This window comes from Geotrypetes seraphini, chromosome 9 (genome assembly GCF_902459505.1).
Source record: "Geotrypetes seraphini chromosome 9, aGeoSer1.1, whole genome shotgun sequence".
NCBI classification, from domain to species: Eukaryota; Metazoa; Chordata; class Amphibia; order Gymnophiona; family Dermophiidae; genus Geotrypetes; species Geotrypetes seraphini.
Window position 1 is genome coordinate 37,256,741 of NC_047092.1, and position 27,317 is coordinate 37,284,057.

A 27,317-nucleotide genomic window follows, 5' to 3' on the forward strand; every position below is an offset into this window, starting at 1 on the left:
TTTGCTGCCGCCACGCATTGTGCGGATGGCTTCATTGACTTGTCGACCAGTACTCCCAAGTCTCTTTCTTGGGGGGGGGGTCTCTCTGAGTACTGCACCGGACATCCTGTATTTGTGTATAAAATTTTTGTTACCGACATGCCACCTTACACTTATCCCTGTTAAATCTCATTTGACATGTCACAGCCCATTTCTCGAGCGTGTTTATGTCACGTTGCAGGTCTTCACAATCCTTCTGTGCCTTCACTGAATAACTTCATATCGTCTGCAAATTTAATCACCTTGCTCGTCGTACCAATTTACAGGTCGTTTATAAATATGTTGAAGAGCACGCACCCTACAAAGTTTTACACAGAGCTTATTTGCAATTAGGTTGAATAAGACAGATAAAAAGGTTTAGTACTTTATTTTGGAGAGGGTGTGGACAGGTGAGGAACTTTTTGCATACCTAAGGAAAATTTCCAAATGTGTAAGAATATTGGCAGAGAGTAGAAGCCTTTAATAGTGAGAAGGGGAGAGTGTGGCGCAGTGGTTAAAGCTATAGCCTCAGCACCTGAAGTTGTGGATTTAAAATCCACACTGCTCCTTGTGTCCCTGGACAAGTCACCTAATCCCCCCCCCCATTGCCTCAGGTACATTACATAGATTGTGAACCCGCACAGACAGAGAAAAATGCTTGGGTACCTGAATGAATTAATGTAAACTGTTCTGAGCTCCCCTGGGAAAATGGTATACAAAACTGAACAAACAAACAAATAAAAAAAGGCACCTATTCTTCCTTTAGTAATGAAAAACTAGGCATCAGAATACATGGATGATAGTATGGGCAAATAAGGGAGAATATTTATAGTGTGTGCATGTGTAAAACTGGAAAAACACTGGAAATCTATGAAGCTACCAGGCAGGAAGGATATGATTCATTTGGATGATATGTTCTGGATGAAAAACTACAGCATGTAAAAACCAATGAGTTGGGGGGGGGCATTAAAGGATATCTGATTACCATATATGATATGGAGGAAGACACATAATAAGCTAGAATAAGGGTAGAATTGAAAGTGTGGGTGACAGTTTGTGGACAACCATAGTTGGTACAGTCAGATCTACACTTAGTAAATTAGAGCTTATTGTTGATGTCAAGTAAGAAACAATAAGAGAGCATCTGTGACGGTGGCTCAGGAGGTGGGGGATAGGGGTAAAGGGAAGAGAATGGCTTTGGGTATTATACAATAACAGAAGAGTGACCTAATGATTAGAGTAGTGGGCTGAGAAACAGGGGAATCCAGTTGAAATTCTACTGTAGAATTTAATTCCTATGATTTCGACAGTATGAATCCTACCTATAAATTGGCAGAAACATGATGGCAGGTAAAGGCCAAATGGCCCATCCAGTCTGCCCATCCACAGTAACTATTATCTTTTCCTCTCTCTAAGAGATCCTACGTGGCTATCCCGGGCTTTCTTGAAATCAGACACAGTTTCTGTCTCCATCACCTCTACCAGGAGACCGTTCCACGCATCTACCACCCTTTCTATAAAAAAGTATTTCCCTATATTATTCCACACATCTACCACCCTTTCTATAAAAGTATTTCCTTAGATTATTCCAGAGCCTATATCCTCTTAACTACATCCTATGACCTCTCATTCCAGAGCTTCCTTTCAAATGAAAGAGACTCAACTCATGCGCATTTACATCACATAGGTATTTAAACATCTCTAACATATCGCCCATCTCTTGTCTTTCCTCCAAAATATACAGATTGAGATCTTTAAGTCTGTCACCAAACGCCTTATAACGAAGACCACACATCATTTTAGTAGCCTTCCTCTGGACTGACTCCATCCTTTTTATATCTTTTTGAAGGTGTGACTTCCAGAATTATATACAATATTCTAAATTAGGTCTCACCAGAGTCTTATATAGGGGCATCAATTTTTCCTTTTTCCTACTGGCCATACCACTCCCTATGCACCCTAGCATCCTTCTAGCTTTCGCTGTCGCCTTTTCAACCTGTCTGGACACCTTAAGATCATCACATACAATCACACCCAAGTCCCACTCTTCTATCGTGCACTTAAGTTCTTCACCCCCTAAACTGAACAAAGGGAGGGAAAAAAGCGAGAGCTGTTGAACCATAGGGAGGAGGGGCAGGGGCTAGAAAGATGGGGCAGGAATGTGCTGGGAGGGTGAAAGCAAAGGGACCGGGAGATGTCAGGCTACAAGGAGGAGAGAGGGGGAGAAAATGCTGGGCTACGGGGGGTGAAGGGAAAGGAGATTGTAGGAATGGTGGAACCATGTGTAAGAGGCCATGGGGGCAGAGGGTAATGTCAAGGAGATAAGTGAGAGGCGGACAGTGAGTACAGAGAGCAGAAATACAGTAATGGGGAGTAGATACAGGAGGGAAAGGAATAGGAAGCTGGGGAATGAGTGAAACTGGAAATGGGAGAGCTAGAGGGTGACAGAAGATGGACCCCAGGGACGAAAGGGGAGGAGTAATCCCCACTTGCACTTGCTCTGGCAGCTGCCTTATATGGCTGCTTGAAAAACCTAGCAGTACTACCACGAGACTGTTGCTAAGAGTCAGCAGCCATTTTGAAGAAGGCAACCAATAAAAAAATACATTCTGAAAACTAGGTGTTAATTAAATCAACCAGAGTTATATTACATGAAAAAGGCATTCCATATGCATTTTAACATTTAGTGATTTGCAGTGTTACAAAATGAAAGTCCATCTGTACTTTTCATCCTGTGTGATCTCTGGCACTGTATTCACAGCATTCACAGACTTCTCATACTACTCTCCTAAATGTTCAGATGCAGCACGAGGTTCTGCACTTAAAGATCAAGGAAAGTAGGGAAGAAGCAAGCACACACTGCAAATCATACTGCAAAAAGTGTTCTGCTCATAGCTAACAATGACCAGAGCTTGTATTCTGTTTATTTTCAGTGCAAAGATATCCTAGATATTAAATCTCTTTCACCTCATTGAATTCCACATCCTTTGTTGCAGCCAAGTCAAAACCTTGCTGTTGGCTCTCATATGCCAACACTCTGATGAGCATCTGATACACTGTTCGAACATCGTTTCCATACAAGGACCGTGTATGATTAGTAGCATTCTGAAGTTCTCTAGCAATCTGGATTGATTGTTCACCATCAAGTCTAGTTTCATTACGATGCAATTTCTCATTCTGAAACGCAAAGTGGAAAGCAGATAAAGTGAATTCATGGCTAAGATTTTTATCACAGTAACAATCAAAAGGGATGTGAGACTGCAATCCTCAAGGGCCGCAAACCGATTTTGTTTTCAGGATGATCCTAAGGAATAGGCAACAAAGACAGCTTCATGCATTACTTAAATTATATGCGAACAGCTCATGAATATTCTTGAGGTACATCTTGAAAACAGAACTGATTTGCAGCCTTCAAGAACTGCAGTTTAACATATCAAAATTATACATACCTATTTCCAAATGATATACAATCTCCATCCCACCCCTATATATCTACTACCAATTTGACAAAAGGGGGGGATTTATTTTATATAAGAAGATTTGTTTGTAATTACAAGTGTCATATGATAATTGATTATATTATGTTTAATTCACTTGTTGTAAGATTTCAAAAATGAATAAATAAAATTAAAAAAAAAAAAAATTATACATACCACCACAGTTTTTTTAAGTGGTCCCTGAATGGAAGAGCAAGCTGATTACAGATCAGAATTTAGTATGAAGATTGCATAAAGAGAGGTACAGAGTGATAAGATTTGTGTGTGGCGAGTGTGACAGAACTAAAAACTTTACTATCTATCTCCAAGGAGTTTGAGGCAGTTTACAATAGTTAAAATACTTATACAATCAAGTTTCACAATTTTATCTTACTAGTATATAATAGCCTCTATTTTAAAACATAGGGAGAGAGTGTGGTGCAGTAGTTAAAGATACAGCCTCAGCACCCTAAGGTTGTGGGTTCAAACCCACACTGCTCCTTGTGACCCTGGGCAAGTCACTTAAACCCCCCATTGCCCCAGATAGATAGATTAGAAAGATAGATTTCGAGCCCATTGGAACAGACAGAAAAAAAAATGCTTGAGTACCTAAACAAATTCATGTAAAACATTCTGAGCTCCTTTGGGAGAATGGTATAGAAAATGGAATAAATAATAGTAACTTTCCTTGTGAGATTGCATACACATTGCAAACCGCAATTATAGAAAGCCTCGATTTAAATGTGGAGATCCACACCATGTAGAGATGGCAAAGGGCCATAGTGGGGACCTGGTGTGGGGCAAAAATCTGTACTGTACCTGTATTCATTTCACAAAGGAAATACATCTATAGGGTAAATATCTCTGTCATGTTTTTCATCATCATTGCTTGTCCGAGTCTTGCCACATCTGAGCAAGTGGAATTGATGTCAGTTTCACTTACTCAGATGCGGCAAGACCCAGACAACTGCAACAATCATGATGTCAGCTACAGAAATCTAAGAGAACATATGCTTTACATCAGATCAGAGCCATACAGAGATTTTTTTAAGTGCTCATTTTGATCAGAGCTTTAAATGAAAGAGCTAAGGAATCATTCTCATTAATTACCCATTATATTTGCCTCCAAAACCAAAAATTCTTCTGATCTGAAGAAAGGTTACCTTCGAAAACTCATCATAAAATGCATTCAGTTAGTCAAATAAAAAAGGTATTACCTTCTTTTCTTTTTGTCTTATTTCTATATATTACCTTATAAAGGACTAGATTCACTAACCCTCTGATCCGTATCCAATCCGTGTGCAATTGGAGGCAGGCCGACTGATTCACCAACCATCTGCATGCAAATGGAGGCGCTCGGAGGCACGCCCCCAACTGACTGCACAGATCGGATTGAGCCCTGACAGTAGGGACAGGAGAAGCAGTCTCCTGTCACTGCTGTCAGGGCTCTGCCGGCTTAAAAAAATTTTTTTTAAAAATCGGGCTGATACTTTGCTTGTTTTACACATGCAAAATATCAGCCCGATTTAAAAAAAATTAAACCCCCCTCCCTCTCCCGACAAGTGCCCCTTCCCCTCTCCCTCCCCAAAAAATACCTGGCGCGAGGGTCCCACTCCCACCATCCCCCAACCGGCCCACACCCGCCCCCTTCTCTCCCTGTACCTTTGGTCCCTCCTGCTCCTTAGGCCTCCCTCCATGATAGCACCGTCTTTGGGAGCAGGAGGAAAGCGCAAAGTCCTGCTGCTCTCCAGGGCCGCTACACAGTACAGGCTTTAGGCCACGTCCCGATGTATCATGTGATGCACAGGGAGGGGTCTAAGGCCCTGATTGGCTGAGGCACCTCAGGCTCCTCCCTTAGGCTAGATTCATGAACCTGCCCGATCGGGCCCGATTCGGGCAGGTCCGATGAATTTTCCAAAGCCCAATATGCAGATGGGGGCGATCAGAGGAACGCCCCCATCTGTCTGCCCGGGTCACTGTAAAGTGATCCCAGCACATGCGCAGACCATCTATAGATGATCTGCGCATGTGCTGGACCAGCAGGAGTACTGAAAGAGATTTTTTTTTTTTTTTAACTTTGGAGCCCAGTCGGTGTTGCAGGGTTTTGGTTTGTGAACTGGGTCCCTGCCTACTTTGCATGACGTTGCCCTCATTTGCATGCGCGGATCGGAGGATGGTCGGCAGAGAGGTAAGTGAATCGGGCCGGAGGGAAATTTGGTCGCTAAGGGGTCGCAAACCGATTGGTACACGATAGGTTTGCTTTGTGAATCTAGCCCTATGTTTTGTTATGTGAGAGAAAACCAATGTCTTTGTTAAGTCCTGTTTGGTGGGTGTCAAAATGTTTTATCATTTTGATCTCAAAGGTCTTGCATTCCTGGATTGCCTTAAAATTGCCTTTTCATATCTTCACCATAAAATCATTGATGTAGTGTTCTGGTTTTCTGAAAATGTTGTCCCACACAATTTTTGGTATGATATCTGTTTAAATTAATCCTAGTCTTTAGCATCTGGCTTGTTTTATGTGAAACCAAAGACCCTTACCATGGTTTTTAGCTCTGCAAAAGTAATAGTGGTGCAGTTGAAAAGCTCAGGGGGCAACCATCCTTTTTCTTCACTGCAGTGTCGAATTGCGTTCCCTAAAAAATAATGCAATCTGTTATCACCTGAGGTCTACAAGATACATCAAGTCATTTGGGGAGTAATTTTTATAAAGTATTTTTTCATGTGCAAAACATATTTTACATACACAAGATTATTATAAAAGTGCATGGGTATTTACACACACAAGTACAATATACTTTTATGCAGTCCTTGCGTAGACACTCCTGGATTGGCTGCATTTTGGACAGAGATAGAGAGGAGTTTTGAGGTATATGTGCACCCACATAAAATACATGCATATGGTTGTCTCTTCTATGAAACAAGGGTAATTTTATGTGACAGCGTTTGCGCATTTCTGGGGATGCCAATATTATGAAAAGCACTAACTATATCCTGAAATCTTCTCATATCAATGTTATTATGGAGCTATATAATGTCCGCTCAAGCTTTTCGGCATTATATATAGAGATAAGAGAATACTTCCTTAGATGCAATTATAAAAAAATTTTATATATTTTTTTTATGGACCTTCAGAATATAGCTGGACCATCTAATATAATAAAACGGTAGGCCGCGCATGCGCACTCCCATCGCGTGCGTCCGTTTTCTGTGAGCTGAAAGCCACCGCAGATAGGAGTGCGCATGCGCGCGAAGCTCTCTCTATCCATCCCCCCTGAGGTGGATGTGGGCCGCCCGAAGCTCGAGGCTTCTGATGCAGGCGGCGATCGTAAGAGGAGCCGCCATGGCACCTTAAAACTTAAAAATCAACCTTCAAACTCCTCCGAGGCAATTAGCCATCGAGCTCCACTCCAGCACCAGCGGAAGTTGAGTTTTTCAAAATTGTGAGACCGTGGGAAGGGAAGGGGGAGGGTGCCAAGGAACTAGATAGCAGGCCTGAAAGCGGGAAGGGAAAGGGGGGTAGGGTAAAGAACATGCTGTGGCTGCTGCACAGAGAGGGGGGGAATAAATGCTGTTTTTCACTGTAGATCCAATCAAATTTGTAATTCTGCGGCTTTCAGCGAACGCTGCAGGAAGGAGGAGGGCACCAGCAAGACAGAAAACAATTGTATAACGCGCTCACACATATAACGCGCATGGTTATGCTCGGTTTGTAAAATCGTGTATAGCACGCGCGTTATATGCGTGAAAATACAGTAATTCATTAACATAATGAGAACATACACATTGACTAGTATAGATAGCACTTCAATCACATGGAAAACCTCTCATATACTGACAGACTGAAAAAGCTAGGGCTGTTCTCCCTGGAAAAGCGGAGACTTAGAGGAGACATGATAGAAACCTTCAAGATCCTGAAGGGTATAGAAAAGGTAGACAGGGACAGATTTTTCAGATTATGGGTAACCACAAGTACAAGGGGGCACTCGGAGAAATTAAAAGGGGACAGGTTTAGAACAAATGCCAGAAAGTTCTTTTTCACCCAGAGGGTGGTGGATACATGGAACGCGCTTCCGGAGCTGTGATAGGCCAGAGCACGTTACAAGGCTTCAAAGAAGGTTTAGATAGGTTCCTAGAGGATAAAGGAATTGAGGGGTACAGATAGGAGTAGAGGTAGGTCATAGGGATAGTCTGGGACCACTGCTCAGGCAATGGGCCTGATGGGCCGCCGCGGGAGCGGACCGATGGGCGAGATGGACCTCTGGTCTGCCTCAGCGGAGGCAACTTCTTATGTTCTTATGACTATAGCACCTTGACTAGAAAGATTCAACTTCCAACATACTAAGGGGCCAAGCTCCTCATATGGCTATCATGGGTTTAATACAGTTTTACCATAGGATAGAATGCAGAAAGGGTTTCAGTACAGGTGTTAAACTCACGCAGAAACCTTGACTGCAACTGCATTGAAGTGAATGCAAATGCGGTGCATTTTCCATCCAGCAGTTTGAAAAATTAAAACAACAAACAAAAAAGCTCTGTGCGACTTCTGCCGGAAAAATAACGCCAAGGTATAGAAGGGTTAGTTGAGATGTCTACCAGCACTCCCTCTTCCCCCTCAATCTGACTACCCTTCCCCAGTTAGCTGATATCGGCCTCCCTGATGGTCTTGTAATACCTCCCTCCCTGACACAATGTGACCCCCCCATCCACAATTAAAATCATTCCATGCTAGTGTAGTTGCCTGCCCACCCACTCTCCCACATACCCTTTAAATCCTTATATGGCAGACAGGCCCTACCTGATGCATCTCCAGAATGCACCAATCAGAGCAAGGTGCTGCCATTTTTTTTTAGATGATGGCACCGGAAGCAGGAGTGAGTGGGCATTACTTCTGCCCCCTTTTAGATATAAACTTGCGAGAGGTCAGGGGGCTTGGGGAGGGGTCGGGGTGTGCACTAGACACCCTGGAAAGGATTATTATTATTATTTATTTTTGGAGGTGACAAAGATGGGGATGGGGGGATGGGATTAGGGAAAGGTGGGATTTATTTACAGTTGATGTCAGCATGGCAGGGTGCACTAGACATAAGCATTTAAGTTGGGGGTCAGGGAACAGTTGACAGGACACTTGGCCAAGGCTGAACGCTGTGACCATCTTTTTAAAAACGTTATGGTTCAACCTCTGACAAGAAGGGTGACATTTGGTATGAGCTACGAAATACTGCCACAATTTTAACATGGCAGGAATTTGCATGGTCATCGATTACTGCATTTTGTGCAATGTTTTTGGGAGAACCCAAACGTGCAGTCAGCGGCTCTAACACACTGCTTTCTGCATTAGCCCCCCGAGAACTGAAAGAACACTGGCAACACTGAAATCATCAGGCTGTCATGCATGTGAGCACACATTCCTGCAATGTTTCTTATTCTGGGAGTGGCAGAAGTCTGACCAATGCATACTAATTTGAATATATGAAGTATCCTGCTAAAATACAATTCCACGTCAAAATTTAAGCATAGATAATGCTTTCGTTTTATAGCTTTCTTACGACAAAATTGCACAATAGGAAATTATCAACAGAGATCTGCAGTGATTTCATTTTAGGGTAAGACCTGTTATTTATAAAGCCACCAAAAAAGATTCATATAATATACCAAGACCAAAGACTATGGGCTGCTTTTACGAAGGTGCGTTAGGGCCTTAACGCGACCCAAAGTGGTGAACTGAGTTAGAAACTGGCTGTCGGACAGATGCCAGAGGGTGGTGGTTAATGGAAGTCACTCGGAGGAAGGAAAAGTGAGTAGTGGAGTCCCACAGGGTTTGGTGCTGGGGCCAATCCTGTTCAATATGTTTATGAGTGACATTGCTGAAGGGTTAGAAGGAAAAGTGTGCCTTTTTGCAGATGATACCAAGATTTGTAACAGAGTAGACACCAAAGAGGGAGTGGAAAATATGAAAAAGGATCTGCAAAAGTTAGAGGAATGGTCTAATGCCTGGCAACTAAAATTCAATGCAAAGAAATGCAGAGTAATGCATTTGGGATTAATAATCGGAAGGAACCGTATATGTTGGGAGGAGCGAAGCTGATATGCACGGACGGGGAGAGGGACCTTGGGGTGATAGTGTCCGAAGATCTAAAGGCGAAAAAACAGTGTGACAAGGCAGTGACAGCTGCCAGAAGGATGCTGGGCTGTATAAAGAGAGGCGTAGCCAGAAGAAGAAGGTGATGATGCCCCTGTACAGGTCATTGGTAAGGCCCCACTTGGAGTATTGTGTTCAGTTTTGGAGACCGTATCTGGCGAAGGACGTAAGAAGACTTGAGGCGGTCCAGAGGAGGGCAACGAAAATGATAGGAGGCTTGTGCCAGAAGACGTATGAGGAGAGACTGGAAGCCCTGAATATGTATACCATAGAGGAAAGGAGGGACAGGGGAGATATGACTCAGACGTTCAAATACTTGAAGGGTATTAACGTAGAACATAATCTTTTCCAGAGAAAGGAAAATGGTAAAACCAGAGGACATAATTTGAGGTTGAGGGGTGGTAGATTCAGGGGCAATGTTAGGAAATTCTACTTTACGGAGAGGGTAGTGGATGCCTGGAATGCGCTCCCGAGAGAGGTGGTGGAGAGTAAAACTGTGACTGAGTTCAAAGAAGTGTGGGATGAACACAGAAGATTTAGAATCAGAAAATAATATTAAATATTGAACCAAGGCCAGTACTGGGCAGACTTGCATGGTCTGTGTCTTTATATGGCCGTTTGGCGGAGGATGGGCTGGGAGGGTGGAGATGGGCTGGAGTAGGTTTTAACAGAGATTTTGGCAGTTGGAACCCAAGCACAGTACCGGGGTAAAGCTTTGGATTCTTGCCCAGAAATAGATACGAAGAAAAAATTAAAAAAATTTAAATTGAATCAGGTTGGGCAGACTGGATGGACCATTTGGGTCTTTATCTGCCCTCATCTACTATGTTACTATGAATAGCTTGCACTAAAATGCCCCGCGAGCTAGCCGCTACCGCATCCTCTTGAGCAGGTGGTAGTTTATCGGCTAGTGCACGCTAATCGGCTGCGTGCGCTAAAAACGCTAGCGCACCTTTGTAAAAGGAGCCCTATGTAAGGCAAGTTTCCAAACTGGTATGGAGAAAAGACCTGTTATTTGGTAGATCGCTGATTTCAGCCCACCCAAAAAACGTTTGAGCCACTGTACTAGTAAATTTATACTACATGCCCTTGAAGAGGCCTATAATGTAAATCACTGAGGATTTATATCCAGTGCTGGTTCTGCTTCTCCAGGATGAAAGACAAGAAATAAATAGTTTAAAAAAAAAAGTACAGTCAAACAACTTGCAGTTGCTGTTTGTGGGATTTTTTGAAGCCTTTTCAGACTTTTCATTGAATGCCAAAAACTGGCAATGAAAAAAATATGAGAAATGGCACTTATTTTCCGATAAGCCAACTGCAAAAAGCATGGAATGTTATCGGGCAGACTGATGAAGATCAAAGGAACATCTGTTTTGGAAATGTCTGCTGCTAACCACAGAAGCGCACTGAGGTCACTGCACTCCATGTCTAGGAAACACTTGTTTTGCTGCAAAAGGTAACACGATACTCCACGATATGCTCGAAGGCCGTCACATATACCAGTTGCATTGCATCAAAATTCCGGCACTCTGGTTTATCCACTGACGTCAAGAACTGATAAAAGCAATAGGATAATAAATGGAGACTCTAAAACGTACTGTCCATAGAATTTTCACAGCTGTAGCATTTTCCCAGTGCAAGAACATAATTTGTACTATTTAACACAAAAGGATATAATTGCCTGCTGTAGCATTCAGTGTTCGCTGGATGAGTGTTAACAAGTGGTTCGGTTCATAGACAAAATCGCGTGAGACAACGGCGCGCAGACAACTGAGCGCAAGGTTGATGGTGCGCCGAAGAAAAGCACTATTTTAAAGGGTTCCGACGGGGGGTGTTGGTGGGGAACCCCCCTACTTTACTTAACAGACATCGCGCTGGCGTTGTGGGGGGTTTGGGGGGTTGTAACCCCCCTCATTATACTTGAAACCAAACTTTTTGCCTGTTTTTTAGGGAAAAAGTTCAGTTTTAAGTATAGCGTGGGGGGTTACAACCCCCCCAAAACCCCCCACAATGGCAGCGCAATGTCTGTTAAGTAAAGTGGGGGGGGGGTTTCCCCCCCACACCTCCCGTCGGAGCCCTTTAAAATAGTGCTTTTCTTCGGCGCGCCGTCAACCTTGTGCTCAGCTGTCTGCGCTGAATTGTCGGCGCACCGTTGTCTCGCACGATTTAGTCCCGTCACCCAAGTGGTTCAACTAAAAATATTTTGCCACGCCCTGAAGCAGTACCGTTGCCTGAAACATGCATGTCGGCATTGGCACTCTGCTGTTCCTGGTATCAGCTTAATTTGAACCAGGACTTCAAAGATAAGTCTTAAATAAATTATCTTTTTAAGCTGGATAGCTGATTGATTAAAAAATATTTATAAACTAATGCAAATAATAACATATTCACTTTTGAAGTATATGAGCCTACGAGGAAGCACCAGCGGCAGACAGCCCCATAAACTTATACCTTGTGTATTTGGGGTGCCGCTTCTGACGGCTCAAAATACATCACTTTAGCTATTGCTGGAAGTTATTGTTGGAAGTTACAACTAACATTGCAAAGCAGTGTGAAGAATGTTGTGAAATAAACGGAATTATTTGCATATTTTGGTGAATGCTGTAGCATTCAGTGTGACATACACTTCCACAGAGCCCCGGGCAGGGTGGTTCAAGTACTTTCCTACATTGTATTCCCTTGGCAGGAAATCACAGGCTATTGTACTACAGTCTGAATAACAAAACCATAATTTACCTGGAAATATGAATAAGCTCCCAGAAGGCTTAAATTGCAAATATTTTTAATACCAATTACCAGTCTAACCAAGCAGTTTCTTTTCTCTGTCTTTAAGTGACTCTACACTGGCATTCCGCCTGCCACACTATTTGGAGAAGACTGCTTGGAAGCAAACTATTTCAGGCAGCTCTTATGTCCAGGCACTGTCTTAATTCGGCAGCAAGAAAAGCTGCCACACTGGAGATGTATTCAGATTCCCAGTCCTGTGGAACTACTCTTCTACAAGATGAGAAAAAAAAGATTCTGGAACAAAAATGAAGCTTTTGGCACTATCTCTATACCACTGATTGCAATTCCTATAGCAAATAAATCCTTGCAAGCAGCATTATTCCGACAGCATGGAAGCATCGGGCCTTAAAGCTGTGACTCAGTGCTTCCAAGCTGGAGCCTAATGGGGCCGCGTTGTCATCCACCCACCCCTGAGCATGCTCCCCAGACCTCATCACATCCCCAGTTGTTCCTGCCCTAGGTGGTACTGTCATGCTACTACCTCTGAGCAGTGGCGTAGGAAGGGGTGTGTGGTCTGCCCCAGGCATGACACTTGCTGTGCGCACGCACCCTTGCCTTCCCCCGTACCATTTTTAATTCATCGAGCGAGGTTGCTGCCCGCACTGGCATTGGTGCTCTCTCTGATGTCACTTCCTGGACCCACACCTAGGAAGTGATGTCAAAGGGTGAGAGGACACTGACATGGGCATGCTGCTCACGCCGGAGAAGTTAAAAAGGTACAGGGAAAGGGAGGGGGGCGTGCGTGTGGAAGGGGAGGGCGTCACCGCCCTGGGTGCCGCTCACTCTTACGCCACTGCTTCTAAGGGTCTTCATTAATAAGTTATTTTCTCTCTAATCTAACTACTTATACTTTGAGTATCGATTTTTATGTGAACCAAGTCGAGCTCCTTTTGGGGAGATGACACGATATATAAATCCAAGATTTAGATTAGATTAGATAAAGAAACATGATCACTAGTGGTAGCAGCATGAGACTACCGCTAGAAGTACCATTTTGGGAGACAGGGCCGGCAGGGCAGGAACTGCCCTTGGGCCTACCGGATCACCAAATACAATAGGTCACCAATGATGGAGGGGGTGGGACCTTTGAGGGGTGAAAGGTTGAACAGCACCATGGCCCCTTTAAGCTCTGGAAGGCTAAAAAGGGTATTGGCATAATATTTAAATGCAAAGTTCATGCATGAGTCAAATACAGTGCATTTTGCCTAACATTAGGGACTTATGAGTCATTTTTCAATAAACTATTGAATAGTAAAGATAACCAAGTTATGTTTAGCCAAATGTTTAGCCCCACCGAACAGGTGCAGCCAAAAGTTTGTCTTAGAGGGTAATTTTATAACAGCTTTCCAAACTTCAAAAGCCAGTGTGTACATAATTTCTCTTTGAAAATTAAACCTATAAAATGTACCTGTTTACATCTGTTATTTGATACGTTTCCTCACATTTTATGCACACATTTTAGGGGAGATATTTTGTGTTATCTCTCTAGAGAGAATTACTGATCACAGTATCTTAACTTTTTAAGATTGATTTATACCTTACATTTTTCCTTACGCTGGGTTTTACTAAACGGCGGTGGAGGTTTCTACCTCAAGTCAGCGAGTTAAATGCTGCAACGCTCTTAGAATTCTTAGGAGCCTGGGGGGATTTACCTCACCAGCCTGCGTTAGAAACCTTTACCGCCGTTTAGTAAAAGAAGCCCTTAGTTTCATTCAGATATCTTACTGAAAAAAAACAAAAAACAAACAAAATCCAAAGCTATTTATCTGGATAATAGCAGCTTGTTATGCCCAAGACTAACTGATGATATTTACTGGCATAATCTGGATAGGGCTGCTTGATATCATTACAAACCACCTCAGTACTGTCTAGATAGTGTTGAGGTGATATAGGAGCAGAGCTGCAAGTTATCTAGGGCTAGATTCACAAAGCAAACTGAATCGGTTTGCGACCCCTTTACGATCAAATTTCCCTCCGGCCCCATTCACTAACCTCTCCAGCGATCCGCTTTGAATCCGTGCATGCAAATGAGGAGAAATGCATGCAAATTGGACAGCGACGTGATTCATCAACCAAAAATTTAAAACCGACTGGGCTGGCCGATCAACTGAAGAAGCAACTGCTGGAGACCAGTCAAAAACGTTTTTCCGACTCTCCAGCTCCATAGAAGCCCTGCTCTGTCTCCTGCCTGCTCGCCCCGATCTTCCAGCCCTGCTCTGCCCCGTGTCTCCTGCCTGCTTGCCCCAAAAACGAAACTTGTGGCTCCTATCCCTGCTCTGCTCTCTGCCCCAAAAACAAAACGTGTGGCTCCTGTCCTTGCTCTGCCCCGGTCTTCCAGCCCTGAGCTCCTCTCTGCCGCCTTCCCTGCATTGTGAGCCCGTGGGTTTAAAACGGGGCTGCACGCTGCAGTGCAGTCCCACTTTAAACCAGTGGGCTCGCACTGCAGGGAAGGTGGCAGAGAGCAGGAGAGTCTGGGCAGCAAGATTGGCTGGAAGGGGAGAGCAGGAGAGCCAGCCCGCGCAAAGGAAGAGGCTGCCGCTGCTGGGGATAACAGGAGAGTCGGGCCCGAAAAAAAACACAAAACATTAAAAAAAACCCCAGACAAAATGCATGCATAGGCCATCTGCAGGGAAAGCAGATGGTCTGTGCATGCGCGGGGATCGCACACCAGCGATCCGGTCAGGCAGATGGGGGTGTTCCTCTGATTGCCCCCATCTGCATATTTTTCTTTAGTGAATTCGTCGGACCTACCCGGATTGGGCCCGATCGAACAGGTTAGTGAATCTGGCCCCTAGTTAGTGGTGATATCAGTCCGCTAATCAGATTAACTATTCAGATAGATATAAGGCTATATCCAGTTAGCTATCTGGACAGCACATTCTATTTGGATAGCTATGCAGGTCACCATTCTACCCTGATAATCAGTGCTGGCTACAATTCAGATATCAGTGCCCAATAAACAGATTTTTTTTTTTTTTTTAAAGTCGCTGACCGCCACAATTGAATGTACTCAAAGAAGGCATTCACTGGGGGGAAAAAAGCAGGACTGCAAGTCTATCATCTATCTCATGGAGCCTGGTGAAAGAAAAATAAAAAAGCTTCAATAGCTTCAGTCAATTTCTAGAAGCTTTTAAAGCATCACTGCACAAGTGCAATATTTCTCATTCTGCATCATCATGTAGGGCCTTCTCAGTTGCTATAAAACTTGTTAGAATATAAATCATAGGGGAAGACTTGAATCTTGCTATTCATGGAGAACAGCTGCCATAGGTTAAGTAACTTGATTATTTTAATGGGTTCTCTAGCTTCAGGCTGCTTTCAACAAAAATAAGAGCAATGGGCAGACAATAACTGCTTTTGGTGGCAACAAGTCTTCTAGGGGGGAAGAGTGTGGCGCAGTAGTTAAAGTTACAGCCTCCACACCCTGAGGTTGTTTGTTCAAATCCACACTGCTCCTTGTGACCCTTGGTATGTCACTTAGGCCTGGATGCACTAAAGATACCGACTGGATCGCTGTTGGTTGATTCTCTGGTCAATTCTGGACAAGTGATCAATGCACTACCAAGTTTGCATGCAAATGAATTGCACAGAGGTGCAAATGATCTGCATACAAACCCGACAGATCAATCGCAGAGTCCTTACAGCAGTGAAAGGGGAAGAAGCCTCCTGTCACTGCTGTTAAGGCTTCTTTTAAAAAAAACAACAAAAAAAACCCCCAAGGTGTTGTGCATATATTACATACGCACAATCTGCCCCATTAAAAAAAAAAAAGGACCCCTCGCTGATGGCCCTCCCCAAAGACCTCCCACAAACCAGCACTGCGACCCCCCCCCCCCCCCCATGGCAGTGAAAATGACAGGAAGGATGCCTACTCCCTGCTGCCTGGACCTGGACCCTCCAGGCCACCGACCCCCCCTTAACCATCCTCTACCCTCTTCCTCCCGAGAAAAAAAAAAAAAAGGCAGGAGGGATGTCCACTCCCTCCTGCTATTGGATGATCACCTGAACTCCCCCTTTACCTTTGTTAAACATTGGGAGCTGGAGGAAAGCACGGTTCCTTCAGCTCCAAGTCCCACACATCGAAAATGACAGGCTTTCCCCTCTCCAGTGCACCATGTGATTTACAGGGTGGGGCTTAAGGTCTGAGCAAATCAGATGTCAGACCCTAGGCCCCACCCAGTGCTTCACATGGGATAGAGAGGGAGGCGCTTAAGGCCCTGATTGGCTCAGATCCTAAGGCCCCTCCTAAGGGGCACCGGAGAGGGAAAGGTTGGGCATTTTTGATGGGTGGGTCTAGGAGCTGAGAGGACCGTGCTTCCCTATAGCAGCTCCTAATGTTTAACAAAGGTACGGGGGGGGGGTGGATGGGGGAACATCCGGAAGTGGGCATCCCTCATGCCAATTTTCTCTCTTGGGGGGGGGGGGGGATTTCCGGTACTGCTTACGTCAGAGAGGACTGTCATTAGTGGTGGAGGACTTTTTTTTCTTTTTAATGGACAGTCATTTTGTGTGTGTAATACACGCAAAATATCTGTGCCATTGGAAAAAAAACCCCCAGGTTTTTCCAATCGCTAAAACCTCTATTATTTATATATATAATAAATATATAATATATATATTTATATTTTTTTTGGGGGGGGAATAGCCAAACAATGTTAGTGCATCAATCACTTGGCAACTTTGCATGGGGGTTTTTAGCTAATTTGCATGGCTGGATCGGAAAATGGGTGATCGAGGGGAAAAACATGCGGTGGGCAGTTTTGTGCATCTGGTTGGTAAAAGCAATCGTCCCTAAAGCTGTGAAAACAGGTTTAGCAACGATCGCTGACTAGTGCATCTTGCCCTTAAATCCTCAAATTGCCCCAGGTACATTAGACAGATTGTGAACAGAAAGGGAAAAATGCTTGAGTACCTGAATAAAATTCATGTAAACTATTCTGAGCTCCCCTGGGAGAATGGTATAAAAAATTGAATAAATAAATAAAGAGTTTTCTACCTCTGATTTCTACTTGTAAAGAAGAAAAAAGAAATGGGCCCTAGAGAGTGGCTAGCCCTGGATTCTAAACTGCCGAGATTTTAGAGAACAGACTGACTTTCCAACATGTCAGGAATTCCTTCCAACCAGAAGTGAGACGTTAATGTGTGGTCAGAAGTCACTGTCATAGCTCTGGAAATTCCTTTGTAGAGGCTGATCTCAAGTGGCTACCAACACAGCTATTGCTTAAATGATACATGGCTTGATATGATCCTCTAGGGCAGTGGTTCTCAACCCTGTCCTGGGGACCCCCCAGCCAATTGGGTTTTCAAGATATCCCTAATGAATATGTATGAGAGATATTTGCATATAATGGAAGTGACAGGTATGCAAATCTCTCTCATGGATATTCATTAGGGATATCTTGAAAACCCGACTGGCTGGGGGTCCCCAGGACAGGGTTGAGAACCACTGCTCTAGGGCCAGGGCTGCTTATATATAAGTGAAACAGATGCAAGTCTATTAGTCAATTATTTAGCAAATGCTAGTCAAGGGTATTCCTAGACTTTTAAGGATGGAAAACAACCAAAAATCTGCATGGATTTATTCTACTCCTAGAAAACGCTAAGGTTTTTGCGCAATCCACAGTGTGTACGACACATTCATTACTGTCAGCATGTAACTTAGGGGAAAAAAAGCTGTAGGATGATTGATTTGAGAGGAGGGAGGGATTTGGATTTTGCTCATACCTTAAGGCAAGTTTTATTCACGTACAGTAGGTATTTTGCTGTTCATGAAGGGCTTACTAGCTAAATTTGTATTTGAGGCAATGGAGGTTTAAGTGGCTTACCTAAGATCACAATGGGCTGAAGGCCGACTTGAACTTGGCTTCTCTGGAAATCTAATATCACCTCAAGAAGGCAAAAATCCTTGATGCCGTCTCAAAAGCATCAAATGTCAATCTGATTAAGGGAGAGCTTTGCTTTGTTACATCCTTTTGATAGAGTGGAAAAAAAAAATACATAAAACTGGAGAGACTGAGGAGACAATAGTATGCAGATGGACCAAGCATACTCAGAACTTTAAATTTCATTTTGAGCTCTGGGACAGCTGCTGTATTACTGTTGCCACTGAATGGTGTCAGCCACCCAGGTGCACAATCAGAGTGCATCACATGGTGCACCGTAGAGAGGAAGGCCCGTCATTTTCGATGGGTGGGACTAGGAGCTGAATGAACCATGCTTTCCTTCAGCTCCCTTTTAACAAAAGTACTGAGGGGATGGTCGGGGGAGCATCGAGGAATGGGCAGCGAAATGGCAAATAAAGTTCAACATGGATAAGTACAAGGTGATGCATGTCGGTAACCAAAATCATATGCACAAATATAGGATGTCCGGTGCTGTACATGGAGAGAGTCCCCAGGAAAGAGACTTGGGAGGACTTGTAGACAAGTCAATGATGCCATCTGCGCAATGCGCAGCAGCGGCGAACAGAATGCTAGGAATGATTAAGAAGGGGATCGAAAACAGATCAGAGAAGGTTATTATGCCGCTGTACCGGGCCATGGTGCGCCACCACCTGGAATACTGCATCCAACACTGGTCGCCGTACATCAGTGGTCTCAAACTCAAACCCTTTGCAGGGCCACATTTTGGATTTGTCAGTACTTGGAGGGCCTCAGAAAAAAAGAGTTAATGTCTTATAAAAGAAATGACAATTTTGCATGAAGTAAAACTCTTTATAGTTTATAAATCTTTCCTTTTGGCTAAGTCCTAATAATAATACTGTAATTTATAGCTAAAGAGACATGTGATCAAAAAACTGTTTTATTTTACTTTTGTGATTATGATAAACATACCGAGGGCCTCAAAATAGTACCTGGCGGGCTGCAAGTGGCCCCCGGGCCACGAGTTTGAGACCACTGCCGTACATGAAGAAGGACATAGTACTACTCAAAAGGGTCCAGAGAAGAGCGACAAAAATGGTTAAGGGACTGGAGGAGTTGCCTTACAATGAGAGGCTAGAGAAACTGGGCCTCTTCTCCCTTGAAAAGAGGAGACTGAGAGGGGACATGATCGAGACATTCAAGATATTGAAGGGAATAGACTTAGTAGAGAAAGAGAGATTGTTCACCTGCTCCAAGGTGGAGAGAACAAGAGGGCACTTGCTAAAGTTAAAAGGGGATAGATTCCGTACAAATGTAAGGAAGTTCTTCTTCACCCAGAGATGGTAGAAATCTGGAAGACTCCTCCAGAGACTGTTATAGGGGAAAGAACCCTCCAGGGATTCAAGAAAAGGTTAGATAAGTTACTGCTGAACCAGAACGTACGCAGGTAAGGCTAGACTCAAATAGGGCACTGGTCTTTGACCTAAGGGCCGCCGCGTGAGCGGACTGCTGGGCATAATGGACCACTGGTCTGACCCAGCAGTGGCAATTCTTATGTTCTTATCTGACACTGTGCTATTTATAGATAGAAAAATTCTCTGTTATATGCACATAAATGGCTTTTAAGATTAACTCCATAAAAGCTGCTGGACAAAATTTGGCATTGGCTAGTAAATTTAGCTGTTTAGCACTGAATATTTATACTGGCAGTATGGGCTTGTCATGCCACTGGGGCTTGAACGCATCTGAGACGCTGTAAGCTATGCCGTCGGTAGTTTCACTACCAAGAAGGCCTCCCAAGGCCGACTAACGATGTACCACCCATCTGGGCAGCAGCAGATGGGCAGTGTTGGAGGTTGTGACAATGGTGACAACATAGAATTTATACTTCGCAGAAGAAAGGTCCGGCAATCTACTTCTGTATTCTGCCACAAAAGCTTGATGATGCTCATCATATGTTGCTAGGGCTTGAATACAAGTCGATGGCAGCTAACAACCACTTTTGTAAACTTTCCAGAAGTACCCTTTTACTGACCCACAACTAAGGCATCCTGTGAATTTGAGGGGACAAATTTTGTCAGCAAGAAAAAAATTCCAAAGTTAGAGGTTTATCTAGCTAACTTCAGAAGGTAGCTGGGTAAATCTTTTGAAAACTGACCTCTTAGAACAAAGAATGCTAATTACCAAGTGCACTCAAAACGGTAAGCTTTGCATACATTTTGAAAGTACATAAGCTCCAAATTCGTCAGTCTCTATCCTATAGCCTTTGAATTCATCATGTAGAATGCTAAGCTCGCTCCAAAACCTGTCATGGTGGCTAAGGATTACCGTATTTTCACGCAAATAACACGCACCCGTATAAAACGCGCACACGTGTATAGCGCGCAGAAATCACGATGATAAGCACAAAAACTTTGGTATAACGCGCTCACGATTATACCGCGCATGCTGCCCGACTCTCCGTTCACCCCCCCTGACTTCCGTGCACTGCCCTGACTTTCCGTGCGCTGTCCCGACTCTCCGTTCACCCCCCCCCTGACTTCCGTGCACTGCCCTGACTTTCCGTGCGCTGTCCCGACCCTCCGTTCACCCCCCCTGACTTCCGTGCACTGTCCCCCCTTGAAGGTCTGTCCCCATCCTGAAAGCCTGATGCCCCCCCCGACGTCCGATACATCCCTCCCCCCGAAGGACCGCCGACTCCGCAACAATATCGGGCCAGGAGGGAGCCCAAATCCTCCTGGCCACGGCGACCCCCTAACCCCACCCCGCACTACATTACGGGCAGGAGGGATCCCAGGCCCTCCTGCCCTCGACGCAAACCCCCCTCCCCCCAACGACCGCCCCCCCCCAAGACCCTCCGACCGCCCCCCAGCCGACCCGCGATCCCCCTGACGACCCCCACGACCCCCCCACCCCCCTTCCCCGTACCTTTGGTAGTTGGGCCAGAAGGGAGCCCAAACCCTCCTGGCCACGGCGACCCCCTAACCCCACCCCGCACTACATTACGGGCAGGAGGGATCCCAGGCCCTCCTGCCCTCGACGCAAACCCCCCTCCCCCCAACGACCGCCCCCCCCCAAGAACCTCCGACCGCCTCCCAGCCGACCCGCGATCCCCCTGGCGACCCCCCCACCCCCCTTCCCCGTACCTTTGGTAGTTGGCCGGACAGACGGGAGCCAAACCCGCCTGTCCGGCAGGCAGCCAACGAAGGAATGAGGCCGGATTGGCCCATCCATCCTAAAGCTCCGCCTACTGGTGGGACCTAAGGCGCGTGGGCCAATCAGAATAGGCCCTGGAGCCTTAGGTCCCACCTGGGGGCGCGGCCTGAGGCACATGGTCGGGTTGGGCCCATGTGCCTCAGGCCGCGCCCCCAGGTGGGACCTAAGGCTCCAGGGCCTATTCTGATTGGCCCACGCGCCTTAGGTCCCACCAGTAGGCGGAGCTTTAGGATGGATGGGCCAATCCGGCCTCATTCCTTCGTTGGCTGCCTGCCGGACAGGCGGGTTTGGCTCCCGTCTGTCCGGCCAACTACCAAAGGTACGGGGAAGGGGGGTGGGGGGGTCGTGGGGGTCGCCAGGGGGATCGCGGGTCGGCTGGGAGGCGGTCGGAGGTTCTTGGGGGGGGGCGGTCGTTGGGGGGGAGGGGGGTTTGCGTCGAGGGCAGGAGGGCCTGGGATCCCTCCTGCCCGTAATGTAGTGCGGGGTGGGGTTAGGGGGTCGCCGTGGCCAGGAGGGTTTGGGCTCCCTTCTGGCCCAACTACCAAAGGTACGGGGAAGGGGGGTGGGGGGTCGTGGGGGTCGCCAGGGGGGTCGCGGGTCGGCTGGGGGGGGCGGTCGGAGGTTCTTGGGGGGGGGCGATCGTTGGAGGGAGGGGGGTTTGCGTCGAGGGCAGGAGGGCCTGGGATCCCTCCTGCCCGTAATGTAGTGCGGGGTGGGGTTAGGGGGTCGCCGTGGCCAGGAGGGTTTGGGCTCCCTTCTGGCCCGATATTGTCGGGAAGTCGGCGGTCCTTCGGGGTGGGGGTGCGAGTGGTCCTGCCGGGGGGGGGGGGGATGTATCGGACGTCGGGGAGTCGGCCGGGCAAGAGGGCTAGGGCTCCCTCTTGCTCCGATCGTGGATGCGGGTGCGGGTGGGAGCGCGTGCGAGCGGTCGTTCGGGATGGGGGTGCGAGCGGTCCTGCTGGGGGGGTGAATCGGGCGTCGGGCGGGGGTGGGAACTATGTTTTAAAACTTTTGTATACCGCGCTCACGCATATAACGCGCGAGGGGTATGCGCGGTAGGTAAAAACGCGTATAACGCGCGCGTTATATGCGTGAAAATACGGTATACTGTGCCCATTGTTTTCCTAATCAGAGTGAAAAGAGCAGTGCCTGAAGCATTCTGCATTATATGCACCCAAAGTTGGCGCCAATTAACTTATTTTAATTAATGGAAGCCAGACATACTTTGTGAGCACTCATACTGCCCTATGTTCAAGCAGTGATGAGATAATTTTTTTATTATTTCTGCAAAAATGAGCCGGCAGTCCAAACTCTACCTTTAATTGGTTAACTGAGAAACCTCTGTTTATTATCCATTGATTGTCCTGGACGGGATGCACTGCACCCTGGGCAATTGCTACTTTTAGTGCCTCCTTCCCTAACATTCTTGCAGCTTCTGTTTCTTAAAGATGGCACCTTTCCACCACTTTGGCTCGGCATTCAGGCAGTCTGTCTTGCCCAACAGCCCTTACTCTACCTATAATATGTGTAAGAAAGGCTAGTGCTACCTTTCCATATGCCTTCTAAAATGGCTGCTGTGACCTTTCGCAGCTGCTCGCGGCATTTCCTGTAGTACCGTGAGAGGTCAAGGCAGCCATTTTAGAAGGCAGCCATGAAGAGGCTGAAGTGAGAGGGCTGCGCTCCTGCCAAAAAGACCCCCCTCCCGCTGGACTACCAGGTATTTCAGTAAGCCTGGGGGGGGAATCATGGGGTTGGGAGGGAGATTAAAAGGGTCAGCGCCTGGACAGCCGCAGCCACATACCAGAAGAGCTGTATGTGGCTTGCGAGCCGCAGGTTGCCGACCCCTGGTATAGGGTACAGTAATAGTCAGGCCTATTTTTAATAGTAACTCTCAAGCAACCAGGAACTACATTTTATCCGGCATCTACCAATCCCAATGGGTGCCGGTTAACTGAGAGTCTACTGTACAGTACTAATATGCCTTTAAATAGGAGATATTATTAAAAAAATATATATTCTTACTAGATCTTTGGACAGTAAAGTGGGCAATTTTATAAAGTGTTTTTCATCGAGAAAAGGGCTTTTATAAATTTTCACAATCACATATCTGTACAAAAAGTAGGCTCATGGAAATTTTATTTATATGATCTGCATCCAGGCATTGCTAGGGGTATAGTTTGGGTAGAGCAGAGGCAGAATTGCAATGTACACACATTTTATAAGATACACATAGGGCTCCTTTTACTAAGGTGCGCTAGCATTTTTAGCGCATGCAGGATTTTAGCATGCACTAAACCCGCGCGACACTTCTAGAACTAACACCAACTCAATGCTGGCGTTAAGGTTTAGCGCGAGCGGCAATTCGGCGTGCACTATTCCGCGCGTTAAAGCCCTAACGCACCTTTGTAAAAGGAGCCCATAGAATACATAACCAAATACACACTACATTCAAATTCTACAACCATTCTTTGTGATTTTGGGTATGTCACTTGACCTTCTATTGGCTCTGGTGCAAACAGATTTGAAGCCCTCTGAAGAAGTACTTATTGTACCTCAATAGCTCTTGCCTTGAATCCCTGAGAAATGCGAGAGCTAAATCCAAAGTTCTTTACTTTTCATGGAGCAGATACAAATTTGTGCACTATTGGAGATGGATATGGGAACCTATTTCAGGTCTTGTAAAAATTTAAAGTCCTATGGGGTGCATATTCAACAGTGTATGATGTACACTCAGGAAGCAAGTGAAAATGCTCGACAACACATGCACACCTGCACTGTGGGAAAAATACACTAACTTATCACCTAAGAAACTGCTCTGTTGGGTTAGACCAGTGGTCTCAAACTCAAACCTCTTGCAGGGCCATATTTTGGATTTGTAGATACTTTGAGGGCCTCAGAAAAAATAGTTAATGTCTTATTAAAGAAATGACAATTTTGCATGAGGCAAAAAGTTTATAAATCTTTCCTTTTGCGTAAGTCTTAATAATAATATTGTAATTTATAGCTAAAGAGATATATGATCAAGAAACTGTTTTATTTTACATTTGTGATTATGATAAACATAGAGGGCCTCAAAATAGTACCTGAGGGGTCGCATATGGCCTCTGGGCCACGAGTTTGAGACAACTGGGTTAGACCAATGATCTATCAACCCTAGTATCCCATGAAGACAAACTGGCTCCTTCCCAGATATAGGAGATAGCAAGCAGGAATGGAGATGGCTAAGTATTAATGAATCTATCCTCCAGAAACTTGTCCAAACCTTGATAGAGACATTTTATATAAGTAAGTGGGCCTACTAGCAATGTGTTTACATACACACCTGTAATCACTTATATTTAATAAGCTATGAACATCACATGTCAGGCAGTGGAGGACCTCTTCTCCAACCCCATAACAGTTTCAGTGGGGGATCAAGATAAGCAGTACAATATGATATATATATATAATATGATATAAAATTCTGATAAAGGGTTTATTTAATTCACATTGTAAGAACATTTAATAATAATTTCAAGTGTTTTTTCATAATTGAATGTATTACATGTATTTCACTTGATGTAAGAATTTAAAAAAAGAATAAAAAATATTAAAAAAAAAAAAAGATAAGCAGTACATTTGTGATCCTGCTACCTCCATCACTTTCCTCCCTTAGACTTGGGGGTTAGTGAAGCATAGGAGAAATGCCCGTACTGAAACATGCCACTGAATCCTACTTTAAGTAGACACTTTATCATTTCTTGAAACCTATCTATGCTATTAATTTTGAACCCATCTTCCAACATTAAATTCCACAGTCTAATTATGCATCAACAAACAGCCTAAGCATCCTGAGGTTACAGGTTCAAGCTCAGCACTGCTCCTTGTGACCCTGGACAAGTCACTGAACACGCCACTGCCCCAGGTACATTAGTCAGATTGTGAGCCCAAATACTTGAGTACCTGAATGTAAATTGCTTACTCTATAAGCAGTAGTATGTATGTATAAATACTTACTAAATTCATTTTCAATCTGCTATCAGTAGGTTTGATGACCAACTGAAAAATAGCTGTTCCCTATTAATCTGCCCCACAGTGCTCATAATTTTGTAAATCTCTCCTAGTCATAACATAACACATATACAGTATACCGCAGTTCAATGCGGTTAACAACAAGAGATTGTACAAGCACAGTGCATTATAACCACATTCAGAAGAATTTGTCAAATAAGTAGGTCTTTAGCATTTTTAAAGGAAATGTAGGGGTTGGAGTTTGTTATTAGGACAGAAAAGGGTTTATCCCATGATAAAAGTTTATGGAAAAATTTTTTGTATATGCAACCTTTTACAGAAGCATGCTCGTAAACCAAAATACTCGTATATCAAAGCGAGTTTCCCCATAGGAACTAAGGAAAACTCGCTTGATACGTTCCCACCCCCCATAGCCAGCGGCACTGCTCCATCCCCCCCAATAACTGGCATCGCTCCCCCCCCCTCCACTCACAAAGGCCCCCCGCACAAACCGGCACCCCCCGAACAACTTCAAACATACCCCCCCCCCAAGGTCTGGCATCGGCACGCAGCCCACAGGACGTGCCAGTGCCGTTTGAAGAAGTTCCTGCCTCTTGCTGGGCCTTGAGCATCTGTGCATGCTCAAGGCCTTCTAGTTCTCCCTCTCGCCCAGCAAGAGGCAGGAACTTCTTCAAGCGGCACCGGCATGTCCTGTGGGCTGCGTGCCGGTGCCAGACGGGGGATAAGTTTGAAGTTCTTCGGGTGGGGGTGCCGGTTCACGCGGGGGGGGGGGGGGGGAGGGGGTTTGATGCCGATTATCGGGGTGGTGCTCGCAAATCGAGTCAACACTCGGTTTGCAAGACAAGATTTGCGAGAATGTTTTGCTCGTCTTGCAAAACACTTGCAAACCGGGTTACTCGCAAACCAAGGTTTGACTGTAATCTAAAATGCCGAGAAAAACGTTTTCTGTCAGTAAATTTAAAGTGATCAATAATATAATTATTTTTTTTTATTACTGTATTACGGTTTGCAGTACTTCAAGGTCTAGCGATTCACATATGTACCATCAGTGGCACAAGTTGAAATTTGGGGCCTTCCTGCCCTCCCTACCCTCTTCTAACCCCTTCCTCTGTAATGTCGCCCAGAGCTTGTATAGGTATGTGCAACGCACAAATGGAAGAAATAAATAAAATAAATAATCAGGTACAACCTAATTATTTGAGGCTGAAGAGTTCTAACTTTAGCCTTTCTTCATAAGGAAACCACTCCATCTACAATTTTTATTGCTCTTTTATGCACCTTTTCTAGTTGTGTTATACTTTTTTTTGATGGAGGTTGGCCAGATCTGCACACAATACTCAGGAGCAGTTGCACATTGATTTATAGACACATTATTATATTACTTGTTTTGCTTTTTTATTCATTGCAAAATATTTAACATTCTATTTGCTCTTTTGATTGCTACCAAACACTGGGCTGAAAATTTCAACATTGTTCATAATAGCTCCATGATCCTCTTTCCTCTCTCTTAATCAGTTACCAAGCTACATAGGACATAGAAACATGATGATAGATAAAGGCCAAATGGCCCATCTAATCTGCCCATCCACAGTAACCATTATCTCTTTCTCTCTCTGAGAGATCCCATGTGCCTATCCCAGGCCCTCTTGAATTCAGACACAGTCTCTGTTTCCACCACCTCTTCTGGGAGACTGTTCCACACATCTACCAGCCTTTCCATAAAAAAGTATTTCCTCAGATTAAACCGGAGTCTATCACCTCTTAACTTCATCCTATGCCCTCTCATTGCAGAGTTTCCTTCCAACT

General features: G+C 45.0%; 1 protein-coding gene across 3 annotated transcripts in view; it reads right to left on the bottom strand.

Moving 5' to 3' along the window:
* The window catches only part of CELSR1 (cadherin EGF LAG seven-pass G-type receptor 1), a 332,485-nt gene that overhangs the window by 87,449 nt on the left and 217,719 nt on the right, over positions 1–27,317 (bottom strand). For all 3 annotated transcript variants that reach the window (XM_033957924.1, XM_033957923.1, XM_033957925.1), the window contains exons 17-18: positions 6,036–6,130; positions 2,986–3,195 (exon numbers count right to left, since the gene is read on the bottom strand). In XM_033957924.1, coding sequence (XP_033813815.1) covers positions 2,986–3,195; positions 6,036–6,130 — 305 coding nt within the window. The remainder of the gene's footprint in view (positions 1–2,985; positions 3,196–6,035; positions 6,131–27,317) is intronic.